The following is a 16,748-nucleotide window of genomic DNA, read 5'->3' on the forward strand; positions in this document are numbered from 1 at the left end:
AGAAGTCAATGGCCACACAATGGATCGCATCACTTGAGGGTCACTTGAGTCCCTCTACTTTGTGGATCCCTCTTCCCACCCCCTGTCTTCTCTTCTACCCACAAAACCTTTACTCCACCATAGCTAAGGATCTCAGATAGCTAAATAAAAGAGGTGGCCTCAAACACAGGGAAAAGCCCTTAGGTCTCTAGTGTGAATCACCAATGCCAAAACCCCTCCCCTCCCCTTTTCCTTAAGACCTGATGGTCTTCAGTCACACATCTTAAAAGAAAAACAAAAAACAAAAACACAAAGACTTACTTGTCTCAAGTCGATGAAGGCCAACTGCAGCGTGTCCTCCTGGAACCCAGGCACCGGGCCGGATCTGGCAAACTCTGTGGGAAAGAAAAGAGGATAAAAAGCGCCTTTAACTAACCATGGACAGGGAGATTGGCAGACGGATGACAGGGAAGACAAGAGAGGCTGGGGGAGAGGAGGACTGGGCTTCTAAGGAGTCATGTCTCTCTCCCTTCAGCTTCTTTGTTGGCCCTTCAAAATTCGTGTCATCAAAACACCATTAATTCCAGCATCCTGACAGCAAGGAAACTGTACTAATTCGACCTGAAATTTATTCCCATGAGCTGCGCTGGGCTTCAGAGTATTTGTTTTGTGAATGGACAAACAACTTGCAAAGGAGGAAGGGAGGGGGGAAGAGAAAAAAGTTTTTCCTCTCAACACAATAAAATCTTCAGCTGAGAAACTCTTTTCAGTTCCGAAAGCTATTTATATTTCAGATCGCTGAAGGAATTTTCTAATTTCACGCTTGTCACCTCATTCCCTAAGCATTTATCAAAAATATTCCCTGCCACATCATTAATTATTCCCTCACTGATTATTTGTATTATCTCATGAGTGCCAACCTCCTACACAACAGACACACACATGCACACCACTAGCAGCAGCTGCTGCTGCTGCCCTGATCAGATTTTGGCTTTAAAAAGCAAAGAAGTATTGGCAGATATGAAGATGCCCACCTGGATGAAGCTTACTGCAAATGTGGGGACATTTGCATGTGCTTGTCCTTCTACTGCAGTCTTTGCCCTTGACTTCATTTTCATGCCACTTAAAACATTCCATCTTCTCTTCGCTCCATCTCTTAGGCTCAAGAGGCTCACATGCATGCTATTTACAGTTACAGTAGCACCTTGAGACCATGATCCCTTAAAAGGCTGGCTTTAACATTAACAAGAAAGAAATGACACAGGGCTACAGGGACAAATGATAGTATTGGTTAAGAATGTCAAGTTTTATCGTCTCTGAGCTCTGCTTATTAGGAAATCAAAAGGTCAGAAGTTTCCTCCACACTGACAAGCACATAGCACAGTCAAGATCTGGGTACCTACTGTATTTTCAATTCTTCTTGTGAAGTCAAAGCATGATGGACATTTTATATCCATCTACTAACTACATTAAAATCAGCTCAAGTACTTACAAAACATGAGAAGAAGTGTTTTCTTTTCAAACAGATATTCCCCAAGTTGGAATTTAAGAAACCATAGAACTGGTATAATATTTTCTTTTGCATATCTAGCTAGAAAACTAAATGACTCTCTATAAAGGATAAATTCCAAAGATGATATATGAACAATGATTGCTGTCCACTTGCATATGTCCCTCTCTTTCTACCCATTTTAAAACCATAACATATTTACAAAAAATCCTTGCCTCAGTTTTAAAAATTAATCCCAACAACTTAGACTGTAGAGACAAGGGAACATTACATCAAAGGATTATAAGATGACATATTAAACTAATTTAAATATAGTACAAATGTGCTATATACCTACACACAAACTCCTCTTATTGTAGACGTTTCAAATAAAATGGATGTACAAAAAAAGGGGTTCAACTCTGAACACAGTCAGCCTTAGTAAAACTGCTTTAAGAAGAAAACTCACACGCCACTTAGAAACCAACATTATCTAAAAGAGTACTAAGACACTAAAGTTTCAAAAGAGTAAAGTTCTAAAACTGTACAAACATTTGGTGACAAGCATGCTAATGGAAAGCTTGACAGAGCATATACTGTACATCAATAGTGATAAACAGTAAGCAATAGAAAGAACCCTATCTGGTAACCCACTACCCAGAAACGGTGAATCCCAAACATGACGCTCTTGTTGAAAGAAGTTATTTGAATTACAGCTACGGTTTCTTGTCCCAACAGCCTTGTTAAGTGTTCATTGCACATACTTCCTCCAAAGTTGACAGAGTACCTCAAGTAGTCCTGTATCATTCAAGCCAAGGTTGCCTCATTCAAAACATCTCAAGTCCTCTCTATCAGGAGGAGCCCTAGTTGAGTGAAATGCCCAGCTATTGAGATGTTAAGTTTGGATTCATGCTACTCCTCATTGAACATGCTCCCTGGCTCATAGGTAAACCAACTCACGAGTTTGGATGTGCTATAGGCTGAACTCTCAGTCACTCTTTCCAACCTGACTTTTTATGAAATATCAGATCCTCAGGTTCCCAAAAGACTTGGTAGCCTTTGATGTACCCTTTTATAAAGAGAACCAGATAACAACAATTATGCCATGCACAATGAAGTGAAGAGATTAATCTCCACAAATCACATATGGAAACATCTAATTATTACAAATTCAACTTCATATTTGTAGTTTTCCTCTTTATTTCACAAATATAATTCTTTTCACAGTATTAGGCATCATACCTAAGGCCTTGTGCATGCTAAACAAGTACTCTATTACTAAACTGCACTCCTATAATAATTACAATCCCATGAAGATAGTAAATTCCTTATCCAAGAGCTTAACAGTTACTCAAAATAGTAGACGTTCAAAAATATTATGTTCAATTAAACAAATTACTTAAAAATCAAGATTCACTAGACACACAGACTTATAGCTGGTAACAAAAGACTGGGTTTTTAAAAAATATTTATCTTTATTATTTTATGTGCATCAGTGTTTTGTCTGCATGGGGGTGTCAGATTCTGAACTTAAAGACAGTTGTGAGCTCCCATGTGGGTGCTGGGATTTGAACCCAGGATTTCTGGAAGAGCAGTCGGTGCTCGTAAACCCTGGCTTGTTGCAGATAAGGTCCTTAACCCAGGAATCAATTTGCAGGCTTATAAACTAATGAGTTCCCTAAAGTCACAGGCATAATGGCTTTAGTGGGATAGTACTCGGGGTCATAAAAAAAAAAAAAAAAAAACAGAACTGGAGCTCCATTTCTCCACTTATTAACTCCTGAATTCAACAAATTACTTAACCTGTTTATTTCTTTAGTACTAATTAAATCACAAATTAGAATATCAGATCATTTCTTATAGCATGATGATAAAAATTAAGCTAAGCACACATATAAAGCAGCTGGCAGATAGGCAGGCAGATCATAACTGATAATTCGTGTTTGCGTGTGCGTGTGTGCATGTGTGTGTGCGTGTGTGCATGTGTGTGTGTGTGTGTGTGTGTGTGTGTGTGTGTGTGTGTGTGAATATTCATTTCTCCACAAAGAAAGGTTCATAGCTTTTACTGAATTCTCAGAGATTTGGTGACCCAATGACAAGAAATATTGTCCTATGCCTATGACAAAACACAAAAGGAAAAAAGCTGAACCAGGGATAATTCAGTGAGCAGATGTTTATTTAAAGGAAAAATTGTAGGTGGCCACTTAATTATTTTGTTTTAAGGGAGTTAATACGACAGAAATTTTCATTTATATTATTAGAAAAGATTAGATAAAAGAATAAAATAAAATTTCTGTAACTGTGATTTAATATAGTCTCAGAAATATGATGTCCTAGATTAAGAACCTTATAAATACATGAAAAAACTCAGTGAGTGATTATTTTAAAGAACAACTTAAGAATTCATGCAGAACCTGATTTTAACTAGGTGATATATAATAGACATGGGACTTACGCTAGTAAGCTAGTAAGTCACCTACCTTATAATTTTACCCAGGGCTGCTACAGAGAGGAGAGCGATTTCTTCTTTGTATTTCATAAAACTCTCATAACCCAAGAAGAGGAAATATAAGGATACAGGCATGGTGATACAAAGCAGCACTGATCAGCAGTACTTTTTTTTTTTTTTTTTTTTTAGTAATAAGAGACAGCATGATAGAGTGACATGCACAAATTCTCAAACGCTGCCCCAGAGGTGGGAAGGAAAGCTGATGTGCGCACATGTACTGGGTAAGGCCCCTAGAGTTCATGGGCATCATGAATCACGGGCGAGTGGAAGGAGCAGACACAGCCATGGGCTAGTCTTTCTTGAACTGGTTTCTGGACAGTAGGTTTCCAGTCTCTCAGTGACCCATGTCAGCATGAAACGTCCAGCCTGGAGTTCTTCAGGAGAGCCTCAGCACTACCCACGAAATCAAAGAGCCTGCTTCTTTTCACACAGAACCAAATCCTCCCTTTTACTCGCTGCTGCTGAAAGCTGAAAGCAGCATCAGCCCATCCCACAGCATCCACTCTACATCCTCAGCCCAGTCCTCTAAGCAGGGATTCTCTGAGTGAGTGCCATAAGGTACCAAGTCCTGACTCAGATTCAATCCGGAAATTCACAGCAACTTTTCAGTGAGGGATCTGCTAACTAATTGAAAGTTCTGTACAAAATGTTAAAAGGAGGCTCAGAAAGTTACAGAAAGGAAAGCACATAGGAAGAGAAGATTCCTGGCAGAAAGAAAACACACTGTCCAACAAAATCTGACATTTTTAATGCACAACCTTTGAGATTTGGTCATCATTTTAAGAAAGGTTAATTTTCAAAATACCCTATTAATTTAAAACTCGAAAAAAGCTCACAGTCTAATAAAGTTACCAAAGAGTAAAAGAAAGATATTTTGCTTATTTCAATAAATTTTTTTCCCTAGGTTTCTTTTCAGGTTGATATTAACACTAATAATGTCTATGACTTCATGGGAGAAGAAAAGAAATATTTCAAGTTTTATCTGGTACATTCACAACGGGCTGAAGGAAATAAAACTTTGTATAAAGTGGAGAACACTGAGGGTGTTGTAGGCATCTGGGGTGCTGGATCCCTGAAACCTGGTGCGTCTATTGTTAAGTTCCAGGTGACAGGGTAGCAGTAAAGACCCTGAAGGATGAAATCTCTGGCTAGGGCAGACTCCCCCACTCCAATTGAGCAGGGTTGGGACCATCCAGCAGGAAGGCAGGCTCACTTTGAACTGTGCTGAAGAAACAGAGAGTAACTATACTTTTAATGGGATGATGTACTTCCCTTGCCAGATTCCAACCCCCAACAGCCTGCAGTCATGTACTTTGTAAATCTGCTGGAATTCTGAAATATTCAGAAAAGTATTTTCCCCTTTCTTCTAGTTCTTAAAGCATGTGCTCTCTAAAGCTTTGGGCTCTGCTCTTTCTGGAAAGTTCTCCTCCTTGCTTTATGGGAAGCTGTCACCATGTGGCTGACCTGCATGCAGGCTTCACTCAAGTGGCAAGGCCTTGTTTGTCACCCATCTCGTCTTCATTCTCCTCCTCTGAGCAGGTGCCAAGACCCACAGCTTACCTGCCTGGAATTTTTCCATTCTTACATTTTTTTAAATTAATGAGAGGTAATCTAATTTTCCTGTTATCTCATGACTACAAAGGGACACCCCAAAATTTCCAATAACATGGGTCAAGGAAAGACAAGGAGGACAGCACCTAAGGAATGAAACCCAGAGTTGACTGCTGATATCCATAGGGATATGCACAAGAGTATATGCACAGCTGCACACAAAACCCCCACAGAAAATTAAATTCAAACGAAACAATAGAATTAGAGTTAGAAGGGATTTAAGATGTCAAACCGGTAGCAGTCTGCAATCTCTCTACATAAACAGAAGATTAAAAGAATGCATTCTTCCCCGAGACCCCTGCTATCCCATTGCTAACACCGTGGCACAAAATGTGGAACTGAGCCCATCTTAAGTGATCCCAGTACATTTTAGGGTACTGAAGTTCTTTCAGGCTTACCAGCATTAAAAAATGATGCATCATTTTTGTGCTTCCTTTATAAACTTGTCTAAAATGAGCATATAAGGTATTAGATACTATCGCAGCAGTCCCAAACCAAATGTACCATAGCGACACTCCTCTGTCTCCCCATTTTCTCCCTGTAACCCTCCCTTTCTCCTTTCATGTCTCATGTGTCCTTTTGCTCTGCCTCCTTCCTCTCTGAAAAGTATTATTAAATAAGCCCACATAGTGACCACAAGGATCCAAGCCTCCAGCAATGAACCCCACTGCAGACCAGGTAGCCAGCTCCAGGTCATTTAACCACTTCCTGAGCTGCATGCTTTCCGCATGCGTGCGTGCGTGCGTGCGTGCGTGCGTGCGTGCGTGCGTGCGTGCGTGTGTGTGTGTGTGTGTGTGTTTGCACATATGCATGTGCGCACGTGGTATGCTCAATGTGGGTAAAGCTAAACAAGCTAGAAAGGGCATTCAGAAATTGATCTAAAGCAAGTCTGGAAAACTCAACATAAAACTGAATTTTCACATATTGTCCATAAAACAAGAACAGATTTTAAATAAAGATGAGCAATGGAAACAACGCATTTCCAAAAAGCAAACTCAAGAGCATCCAACAAATGGGTGAAACAGCAACTGTGGGAGGAAAACAGATTTTGTTTGGACAAGCGGGAAGCTAAAAGACAAACTAGAAAAAGGCTTCTAGTATACCACTGCTCCAAGGAGCATCTAGTTCAGATAACAGGAAAAAACACTCTTGCATGACTGGCTGGTTTGAGGATTATACTTTAGGCCAGGGTAATAAGATTCTCAGCACCACATAAAATAAAGTGTGTTGGTGCTTGTTTGCATCTTAAGATCATATCAGGTCACAAGTGTTTTTTTTTTTTTTTTTTTTTTTTTTTGTGGTACTGAAACAAATAGAAGCTGTTGTTGCTGTATGAGCATAGTGGTTTCCTGGTGTCTGGCTCCCTGGAGCAGTAGATAAGGGAGTGCTAGGCTAGGATGGCTCTGGGGAAGCCAGGCCCTCTTGCATCACTTCAAGGCAGCTCCAGGAGGCTAATTGCAGAGGAGCTGACAGACTCCCTGGGGATCCACTCCAGGTCCTGTTGGTCAGAAAGAAGCTGTCCAGAACATAAAGGGAGCTCCATGAAAGAATCAGGTCAAGAAGAAACAAAAGGAGGGGCCAAAGGGAAGGAAGAGGCTCCTAGAGACTTGGTTCATTAGATGTCTTACTCCAAGGGTGAGGTGTGTATCACTATGCTCACTGTTACCAGTACACCTGAAATGTGTACATGCATGTGTTCCACCACACTGTGAACAAATAGAAAACAATACAAAGCAAAGACTTAGATAAAATGTCCCCAAAACGTATTTTGGATTTAAAACATAACTTGTATTTAAACATATAACAAAGCATTAATTCAATAGTTGTAGTAGTAGTAGTAGTCAAACCCTCGATGGTGGGAAAGGCAGTTTTCTACTTGCACCCATTCAATAAGTACACAACCATCTATGGATAGAAGTGCTTCTATGAGAGCACTGGCATTCACAAGGAATTTGTGAAGGCCTGGAAGAGCTCACAAAGGAGCAGAAGGAGCAGGGTCCACCGAGAGGACAGCCCTGTGTGTCAGAGACAAACTTGCCAGCGTAGTTTCCAGCTCTAGACCTAGAAATGGCCCTAAACTCCTGTGAATGTGGCTATAGACCTACTTGGCTCTGGAGGATTCTTCTGTCAAAACCATGTACCAGAGGAACCTGGAGGAGCCATGGCCATGTAGGCCTTGGTGATGTGACTGCTGGCCTTATTCCTGTGTGTGGCTCTGGAGCCAACCCTGACAGTTAACTCTGGTCTTCTCATCAATGGCCTGGAGCAGTCATGCTCAGAGTCCCTCCCACAGAGAAGTGGGGAGTTTGGGAGTTAGAGTGGGAAATAGTGATCAGAGTGTGGGGCAGGTACAGGGAGCAGCAGACCCTGTAGAGCTCTTAGATGGTGGCAGGCAGCAGTCCCAACTGTAAATACAACCAGAAGGTCATATTAGCTCAAGAGGAGGAGTAAAAGGCAAGGTCAGAGACTGGAGAGGCAGCTCAGTGGTTAAAAGCACTGGCTGCTCTTTCAGAGGACCCGAGTTCTATTCCCAAAGCCTACAGGGCAACTCACAACTGTCTGCAACTTCAGTTCCAGAGGATATGATGACCTTTTCTGACCTCCACAGGCATTACATACACCTGGTACTTAAATATACACTAAGGTAAAATATCCATGCACATAAAATAATTTTTAAATGTAAATTAAAAAAGACAAGATCAGATTTGAGAGACTGGTCACACAAAATGCAATGCATGCAGTCATACTGGACTTCTTCAACAAAAACTTTACAAGCCAAGAATAAGTAGGGTGATATACTATTCATTGTGCTAAAAAAAAAAAAAAAAAAAAAAACAAAACAAACAAAAAAAAAAAAACAACAAAAAAAAAAAAACAAAAAACCCTCACCAAAGAAGAGATCAAAAATTTGCAAAGGCATTCTTCAGAAATAAAAAGGAGGTAAAGACATTCCCACACAGATCTGTCTAATAAAAAGGTTGGAATGTTCAATAGAAATGAGAAGCACTGACAAACAGCATGAAGAATACAATCATGTGGACCTCACTAGCAAAGGTAGAGCAGACAAGTTCAGATCCTGAGAGCAGTATGCAAAGCATTTCAAAGTCTGTGTAAAAGTTACAGAACCATTAGATATTATTATACCTTCAGTAATCTGTCAGTGAGTCCAGAAGTATATAAAAACAAGAGTGACTCACAGCAAAAAGGAAAACAAGGAAAGGTATAAACGTGTATTTATATGAGATTGAAGTTATTACCGCTCTGAAACAGAACATTATAACCATAAAACATTTCATGTAAGCCCCATGGAAACCTTAAAGTAAAACCAAGCAGCAGATTCCACTTGAAACCAGTGGTGCATGTGTAGCCTTTAATGCCAGCAACAACACTCAGGCAGAAATAGGTGGTTCAGCTGTTCAACTTCAAAGTGGTTCTCCACTACACAGGAGTTCAAGGCTAACTTCGTTACATGAGAACCTGTCTCAAACACAGTATCAGAACAAATCACCAAAGATTACTGTAAAATAAAAAGAAAGAAACCTATGAAGGGAAAGCAACAGACCCCAGGACAACATTAAAATAAGTACTTATATGTCAAAGACTGCTTTATACATACATAGGTTAAACTCTGCATTCAAAGACACAAAGCAACCGACATGCTGAGCATTAGATTCATCTTAGCTTTAAGGATATAAATAGACGAGAGGCTAAAACAACAATCCATGCAGCTGGTGACCATGCAGGGAAGTGTGCTATCTTAAAAGAATCATCTCACCAAACAAGAGAAACTAGAAAAAGGACAACAATAAAAAAAAAAAAAAAAAAAAAAAAAAAAAAAGAGGAGATAATGAAAAAGACCAACAAAACTTAGTGGGTTTTTGGTTTTGTTTTGTTTTGTTTTTATGAAGAAAATTAAACCTTCAGTGAAAGTTGAAGGGAGGGAGAGGGTTAAAATAGAAAAAAATCATTAACAAAAGAACAGACAGTACAGAGAACACCAACAGACAAAAAGAGCCACAAAACTTCTGTGGACATAGCCCCTCCCTTAGGGAGGCTTCTGTGGACATAGCCCTCTGTGGATCTGTTCACTCTTCTTTATTTTTCTTTCTGTTTTATTTTCATGGCCACCCTACTTCTGTTTTGGCTTCCTTCCAGTGAATTTTCTGTTTTAGTTACTGTAGTTTTTAGCTTCAGAGAATTCTCCCCCCAGCCTTTCTCTCTGTGTATTGGTATATGGATTTTGCTCACACACTGTTGTCTTTTCTGTTTCCAACTCCTGCATGGTTCTCTGAGCACCTCTAGAGCAGTTCTTTGAAAGCCTAACCACATGATATTGACAGCAGGCCTTCCCCAAGCAGCTCCCATTGAATCTGACCCTTGCACTAAGCTCCTGCCCCTTGTTTTTTCTCAAATTAGATGCTTGAACCCAACAATGTGGTAATTGCAGAAGGCTGGTTTTTCACACTACTAATGTTGGCAAACTTTCATTTTTATTCTCGATTATTGTTTTTGTTTTGTTAATTTTGGGGTCAAGTTACCTGATACATAGATTTCAGACCTCTTTCTTTCTTTCTTTCTTTCTTTCTTTCTTTCTTTCTTTCTTAATCTGTGCTTTTCTGGACTATCTGGTTACTTTCTATTTTTCCCCAGTGTTTGATTTCAATACCAAAGTTTTTTTAGTTTATAGTCTCATTCACCTTCTAGTTCTTGCTTCGTGCATTTGAATAAAAATATGACCACAAATGTGATCTTATTTAATGTTTGTTCCCAAAGAAGGTAAAAAATGAACTGAAGAAAAACGCACCAATCTATTAAAGCTCATGGAGACACCACTGCACAAGATGAAGAACAGCCTATAAAAACGGCCACAGCCTTTTTCTTTGAATCTCTGCATCAGAACAACAGCTGGCATTATGATAACAACAGGGCCTTCCCCCCCCCCCTTTGGCTCCAAACTGCTATGACAACATGCTCACCTCACAGCTGTTGTCACTGGCTGTGAACTAAAGCTGGAAGTTGCTATTATACTAAGAAGAAATTGATCAAAATTAACTAAAGTGTTCAGCTGGAACCTATAAGACTCAAACAGGCTCCAGAACTCAAAAACGTACCAGACAGATTTTCCTAGAGCAACTCTTTTTTAAGTAAGGAGGCAGATTGTTTTTGCTTTCTACATCATCTAAATGTAACATGACCCAGAAGTTGTATGTTGTGGTGGTCTGAAAATGAAATATCTCCAAAGACACATGTAGTTTAACAACTGGTTTCCAATTAATGGCACTGTTTTTGGGGAGGCTGGGGGACCTTTAGGAAATGGAGCCTTGGAGGAGAAAGTATCACTGGGGATTGGCTTTGAGTATATAGCCTCACTCAACTTCTAGTTCTTGCTTCCTGTGTGTGGATAAAGATGTGATCTCTCAGCATCCTATTCCTGCATTCATACCTTCTTCACCACTAGGAACACCTAACCCTGTGAATAAACTCTTCCTTATGTTGTTTTAGTCCATAGTATTTTATCACACAAAAGAAATGAAACTGAGATCTCTAAGTTAGTATTTTGTCAAATGAGCTGAAAGCTGTTACACAAAAATCAGGCGGAATAGCAGTATAGTTTATGACTTGGCAATAACCAAATTTGGCAATAACCACAATGCCTTTCGGTGGATAATGGATAAACTGTTATATTCAAACAACATTTCTTTTTAGTGGTAAAAAGAAATGGGCTACCAAGCCATGAAAAACCATGGTAGAACCCTAGATGCATATTAGTGAATAAGTAAATCTTCAGAGGCCATGTGCTGAATGGTTCCAACTATATGACATTCTTGACAAGGGACAATTATGGAAACAGTAAATAGCCAATTAAGCCAGACAGGAAGATCGGAGGGTATCACAGGTGAAAGATAGAGAACCTCCAGAAGGCAAACTATTCTCTATGATATGACAATGGTAGATTCGTGTTGTTAAGCATTTATCCCAAATCACAGAATTTGTAACATGAAAATGACCTTGAATGTCAAATACGGACTTCAGATGGTAAAGATGTGTGGGTGCACTGATTACAGCTAGCACTGATATGCTGTAAAATATTAATAGTGGAGGAAGCTCTGTGTGGTGGGGGCAGGAAGCATGGTGAAACTTTCTGTGCTTCCCAATAGATTTTACTGTTAATCTAAAGCTGCTTGAAACAACTCTTTTTAAAGAGTAGACTTTATTGTTAAAGATAACAATAGAGGAATGTAAAGATTAACTATAACTTATCCTAAGTGTTTCTTTGCAGGAAATATATGATTAAAATCCATAGGAAATGCCAAGCTAGTGCCCTAAATGGATTAAAAAATTAAAAAAAAAAATTCTCAACTTCTTTTGTTCTAAACAAAAGCTGAGTACTAAGATAGACAGATATGGCCTTTTAGTTAATTAGCAATTTAAGTCTATAAACCTGACATAGCTACAGCATGAAGGGTTTTTCATGTATGTGAGTGTTCAGTCAACAGACTTCATCTGGCCAAGCTGCATGCAGTAAGCTAAAGAAGCAAGAGGCCAGCTATCTCAGAGAATGCTGTTACAAAACAACACTTTCACTCTGGAACAAAAACCATCTCAACAGGAACCAATTCAGAACAACTTCATGTCTTATGCAATACAGAATAATCAGTAAACATTTATACAAATCAGTAGATTAGCTCTCATAAAGTAACTAGAAAACTATTTTTGCTTCAAGATACAAAGGAAGGAAATGTAAGTTCTTCCCAGGTCATGGAATCCAGGTACTTGGGCACCTTAATGTCTCTAAGACAGTCTAAGTGCCGTAGGAAACATCCTTTATAATTTCTTATAAAGGAAGATGAAGTAAGAAAAGCTATGATCATGCACGTCCCATTACATGGGGTTGGGTTTACCCATAATATTCCATAAACAAATAATAGTCAAGGTTACTGGCAATGTCCTAGGTCTTAAACTTACAACCCTGGAATCAAAAAAGATGAAAGGAGAGCTTGTAATTGCTGAGAACTTCCAATAGATGAAAAACTGAGGCCAAGAAGGTTAAGTCAATGAAACCATTAAAATCTAACCCCTCTATTATTTCAGCATGTATCCCCCATCCTGGAAAGTCTAAAGACAAATGTTCACTTTACCTTTTCCTTTGTATACATACTGTATATTCTTCTCCATTTATTAAGGCAACAATGAAAATCATAAAAATACACAAATATGTCAATTTTCTAATGTAGTTCCTAAATGTTTCATAATTTAATAAAATATGGGTAAATTTCACGATAGACCTTTCTAAATTAGGCTGGAAAGAGGCCTTTCTTAATTAGTAATCAACAGTGCTTCTGTGTATAATCTTAGGAAAGTTGAAGGTCGGCCATGAAAAGGGTGGGCTTCCTGAGAGATGAGAGAGACTGCGTTCAAGTCGTAACTTTATATCCTTGATATTTCTTTACTGTGCTCTTAAGGACTTAATCTTATCCATGTGTTTGTTCAGTGCTGATTATTTTGCTGTATGAACACATTCCCAAACCTACAACCCTCTAAAATTTAACATTAAGAGGGTTTGTGTAGGCCATTTAACATAACAATAAAAACTGATTCTACAGAAAAGCGCCAAATAGAAATCTGAGCTCCTATTAATTATGTCTAGTAGATACCTAAGAAAAAGAGCTAACGAAAACTAATTTTTAAAATAAAGAATGAATCTTGTCTAACTCAATGTATGTAATAAATTTTAAAATGAAATCAATATTTTTAAACTTGATATTTTTATGTTTTTTCAAACTTTGGTATTTTATACTGTTAGTACTTATCAACTCTGACTAGACATATTTTGACGCTTGGTAGCCACTGATGCTAGGAGCTACAAAATTGGGCAACACAGCTCTAGACCCTAGTTGTGACAAACTCAGACCAAAATGGAGAATGTGAACAATGACCAGACCAGACGGCAAAGCAAGAAAGCAACCCAACCAAAGTGAGAGCAGCAGGCTCCATAGCTCAGGTGAATGCCTCGTGACAGCTCACAGCTGCTTCTGGCCCAATTCCACTCATGCCTATGTGACAAAGTTCATAAAGTGTGGAGACAGGACGGCAAAAGCTTACTCTCACAGTGCTAGAAGCTAGCTGGTTCAACACAATGCCCTGACACACTCAGAGTCCAACAGGGGGCTACTCTGTGTTGCATAGACAGAGCCTTCTCACCATGCACTCACAAGATGCAAGAGCAAAGGAGCTCTCTGGAGATACTTTTGCAAAGACTTGAATCCTAGTGTGTCCATCTCTGTCCTTATGTTTCAATTGATGCTTGAGGCCCTACCTGCTAATCCCATTGAGTTAGGATTTTTATGTATCGATTTGGAGATGGGGAACATTCAGAGCATGACTGGAAGGTCTATTTAGTTCCCAATAGAAGAATTTTCTCTCAGAAGATGTAACTGTGAAGTTGCCCTGCCAGGGCAGAGGTATAGTTTATTCTTGTGCGTAACTGTGGGAAAACTTGTCATCTCTCCCCAGCCCTTCCTTTGCATGTTTTCCAAGGTTCTTCTCTCTCCATCCTACTTTGCCTTTCAGTACCTAAGTTGCTTTTCCATGAAAACGCTGAAAATGATCACAAGTTTCTTTTGGAAAACAACAGTGATGATTTTTGAATAATTGTTGTTCATCACACGTGCTTATAGACAAAGCTCTTCACTTTATAGTTTTCAAACCAAGTCAAAACTTTGAGCTACAATTACAAAGTGTTCCATAGGTGAATAATATAAAATAAATGATGACTACTAAGAATCTCAAGCTGGGCATGGGGCCTAATGCCTATAATCCCAATATCTGTGAGGCTACAGTAGGAGGAATATCAGTTTCAGAGCAGCCGAGGCAACACAGAGAGTTCCAAAATAGTATGGGATAAACAGTAAGATGGTGTGGCAAATAAAGGAAGATGAAAAAAGTTTGGAAAATAGTATGGTTTGAGTAAGAAGTGACTAGCCATAAAGGTTCACATGTCAGAATCTGATTCCAGCAGGTGGTACTACTAAGACGTGATTAGATCCTGAGGGCAATGACCTCTTCAGTTGATTTCCTATTGATCAGTTCATAGCTGAAATGGCTATCAGAATGTAGGGCCTTATAGTTGAAGGAAGTGCATTACTGGGGACATACCTTTAAGAGTATGATTTGCCCCAGGCCCATTCTCCTTTCTCTTGCCTTCTTCCTGGCTGCTATTGGGTGAGCAGCTTTCCTTCACCATATAATTCCCATGATGTTCCTGGCATGTCACAGATCTGGATGCAATGGAATCAGAAGGACATGGTCTTGAACTTCTAAAACTATGAGCCAACATAACCCTTTCTTTTCCTTTAAGGTGATTTCCCAAGGCAGCTTAACAAAACAAACAAACAAACAAACAAAAAACAAAAAACAAAAGAACACTTAAGCGTTTATGATCAATGTGGAATAAACCGCAATCATGGGGCCTGCATGGGTCAGCACTAGGCCACTGGCATATAGCTTGGTGTTTTTGTGGGATTCCCAACAGTGGGAGTGGGGTTGTTTCAGATGCTTTCACCTGCTCTTGATACCGTTTTCCTCCTACTGAGTTGCTTTGCCCAGTCTTAATAGTAGAGTCTGTGCCTAGTCTTATTGTTTCTTATACCACGTTCAGTTGATATGCCTGGGAGGCCTAGTCTTTCCTGAAGGAAAACAGAGGAGTGGATCTGGGAAAGACGGGAGTTAGAGGAGGAGCCAGGAGGAGTTGGGGGGGAACTTTGGGATATGATAGAATAGAAATAAAAAGACAATGTGGGGGGGGACAAGCTCATCTCATGGGAAAATGAGCTAAGAGAAATGACTAAGGTGGGCTCTACTTTGGTTGCTGTCTGTGTTGAAGGAGATAAGTTTAAAAGATACTAGCACAGACCCTTCCAAACTAAAAGCAGATAAAACTTCTTGGGTTTATATTTCATGATGTAATGATGGAACATTACAGAAGAACTTTGGCTGACTGACCAGGTGAGTTGTCTCTGTCAATTTTAGAGTTTATATACTAACCTTCTGTGGTCTTTGATGGAGTTGAAGACAGGTAGTTATGGTTATAGTTTTCCTTAGTTAGGATTAAAGATAAGTTACACGTAGGACTTTAGACTCACAAAGACAGGATAGATGATGGAATATTTTCTTTAAAACTTATTAAATGTTAATGGACTAAATATTGTTAACTGTGGTTCTTATTTGATAACTGTTTTGTTATATATTTTACTATGTTAAAGTTAAAAAAAGAGGAGACGATGGGAGATGTCATTCTGTAAATATGTTTCTCATATTGGTTAATGAATAAAGCACTGTTGGCCAATAGGAAAGTAAGATAGGTGGGACTAGGAGAGAAGGAGGATTCAGGGAGAGGAGTAGGATGGAAGACGAAGAGAGACTTGAGGGAGAACAATGTGCAAGTCAATGAACTATATACTCTAACTAATGACCCCCAAAATTGAATTTATCATTGAAAGGTAAATGAGATTTCAGTCCTTGCTGGCCAATCATGTAAATTCTTGGTTCCAAATATCAAACAACAAACTTGCTTAAATGTTATGGGAATCAAATATGGCCTTGAGATTTGTGACCTAATAAAGACTATATTTGGCCTTTCTAGAATAGAGTTTCAAAGCTCTGTAACTTTTCTAGATATAGTAGTGTCTTCTGTCATTCATAATGAGTTTCTTTTGACAGTGATTGAGCTTATGCTAAAAAACTCAAGTGACTCGTGCTGTGCTCTTGGTGAGTTTAAAGTGGAGGGCTGACTGTGTCAAAAGACCACCTGACTTCCCATTGTGCTTTCGGCACTTCCCCAGCTACAGTGAGAAAAGTGAAATCATAGATTGAGTCATTTTTCTCACTTCAGTGATCCTCATACATAATAAACTCTGGACAAGGAGGCTCAGTATAGCTCCTGGGCTAGTAAAAAAAAATGCTGTTATGCTGAAGGAAGAGCTAGATCCACAAAGTAGACTGAAGAGCCACACACTCCTCACCTAATCAGTCCTTTGCATCTCTTCTGTTGGACTATTCCTAAGTTATAGCCTCGACGTGGAAGCTGTAATTCTAAGTTGCACAGGGCATCCAGGAAGTTCTGGGAGCTTATTAAGCCTGGGAGAATTTCAATTTGAAATT

At 39.2% G+C, this 16,748-nt stretch overlaps 1 protein-coding gene across 1 annotated transcript in view; it reads right to left on the reverse strand.

The window, feature by feature from the left end:
- Exoc6b (exocyst complex component 6B) overlaps nt 1-16,748 on the reverse strand; it is a 369,762-nt gene that overhangs the window by 94,515 nt on the left and 258,499 nt on the right. The window contains exon 20 of the mRNA XM_051203059.1: nt 301-374. Coding sequence (XP_051059016.1) covers nt 301-374 — 74 coding nt within the window. The remainder of the gene's footprint in view (nt 1-300; nt 375-16,748) is intronic.

The sequence above is a fragment of the Phodopus roborovskii genome, unplaced genomic scaffold (assembly GCF_943737965.1).
Source record: "Phodopus roborovskii unplaced genomic scaffold, PHOROB, whole genome shotgun sequence".
In the NCBI taxonomy this organism is placed as follows: Eukaryota; Metazoa; Chordata; class Mammalia; order Rodentia; family Cricetidae; genus Phodopus; species Phodopus roborovskii.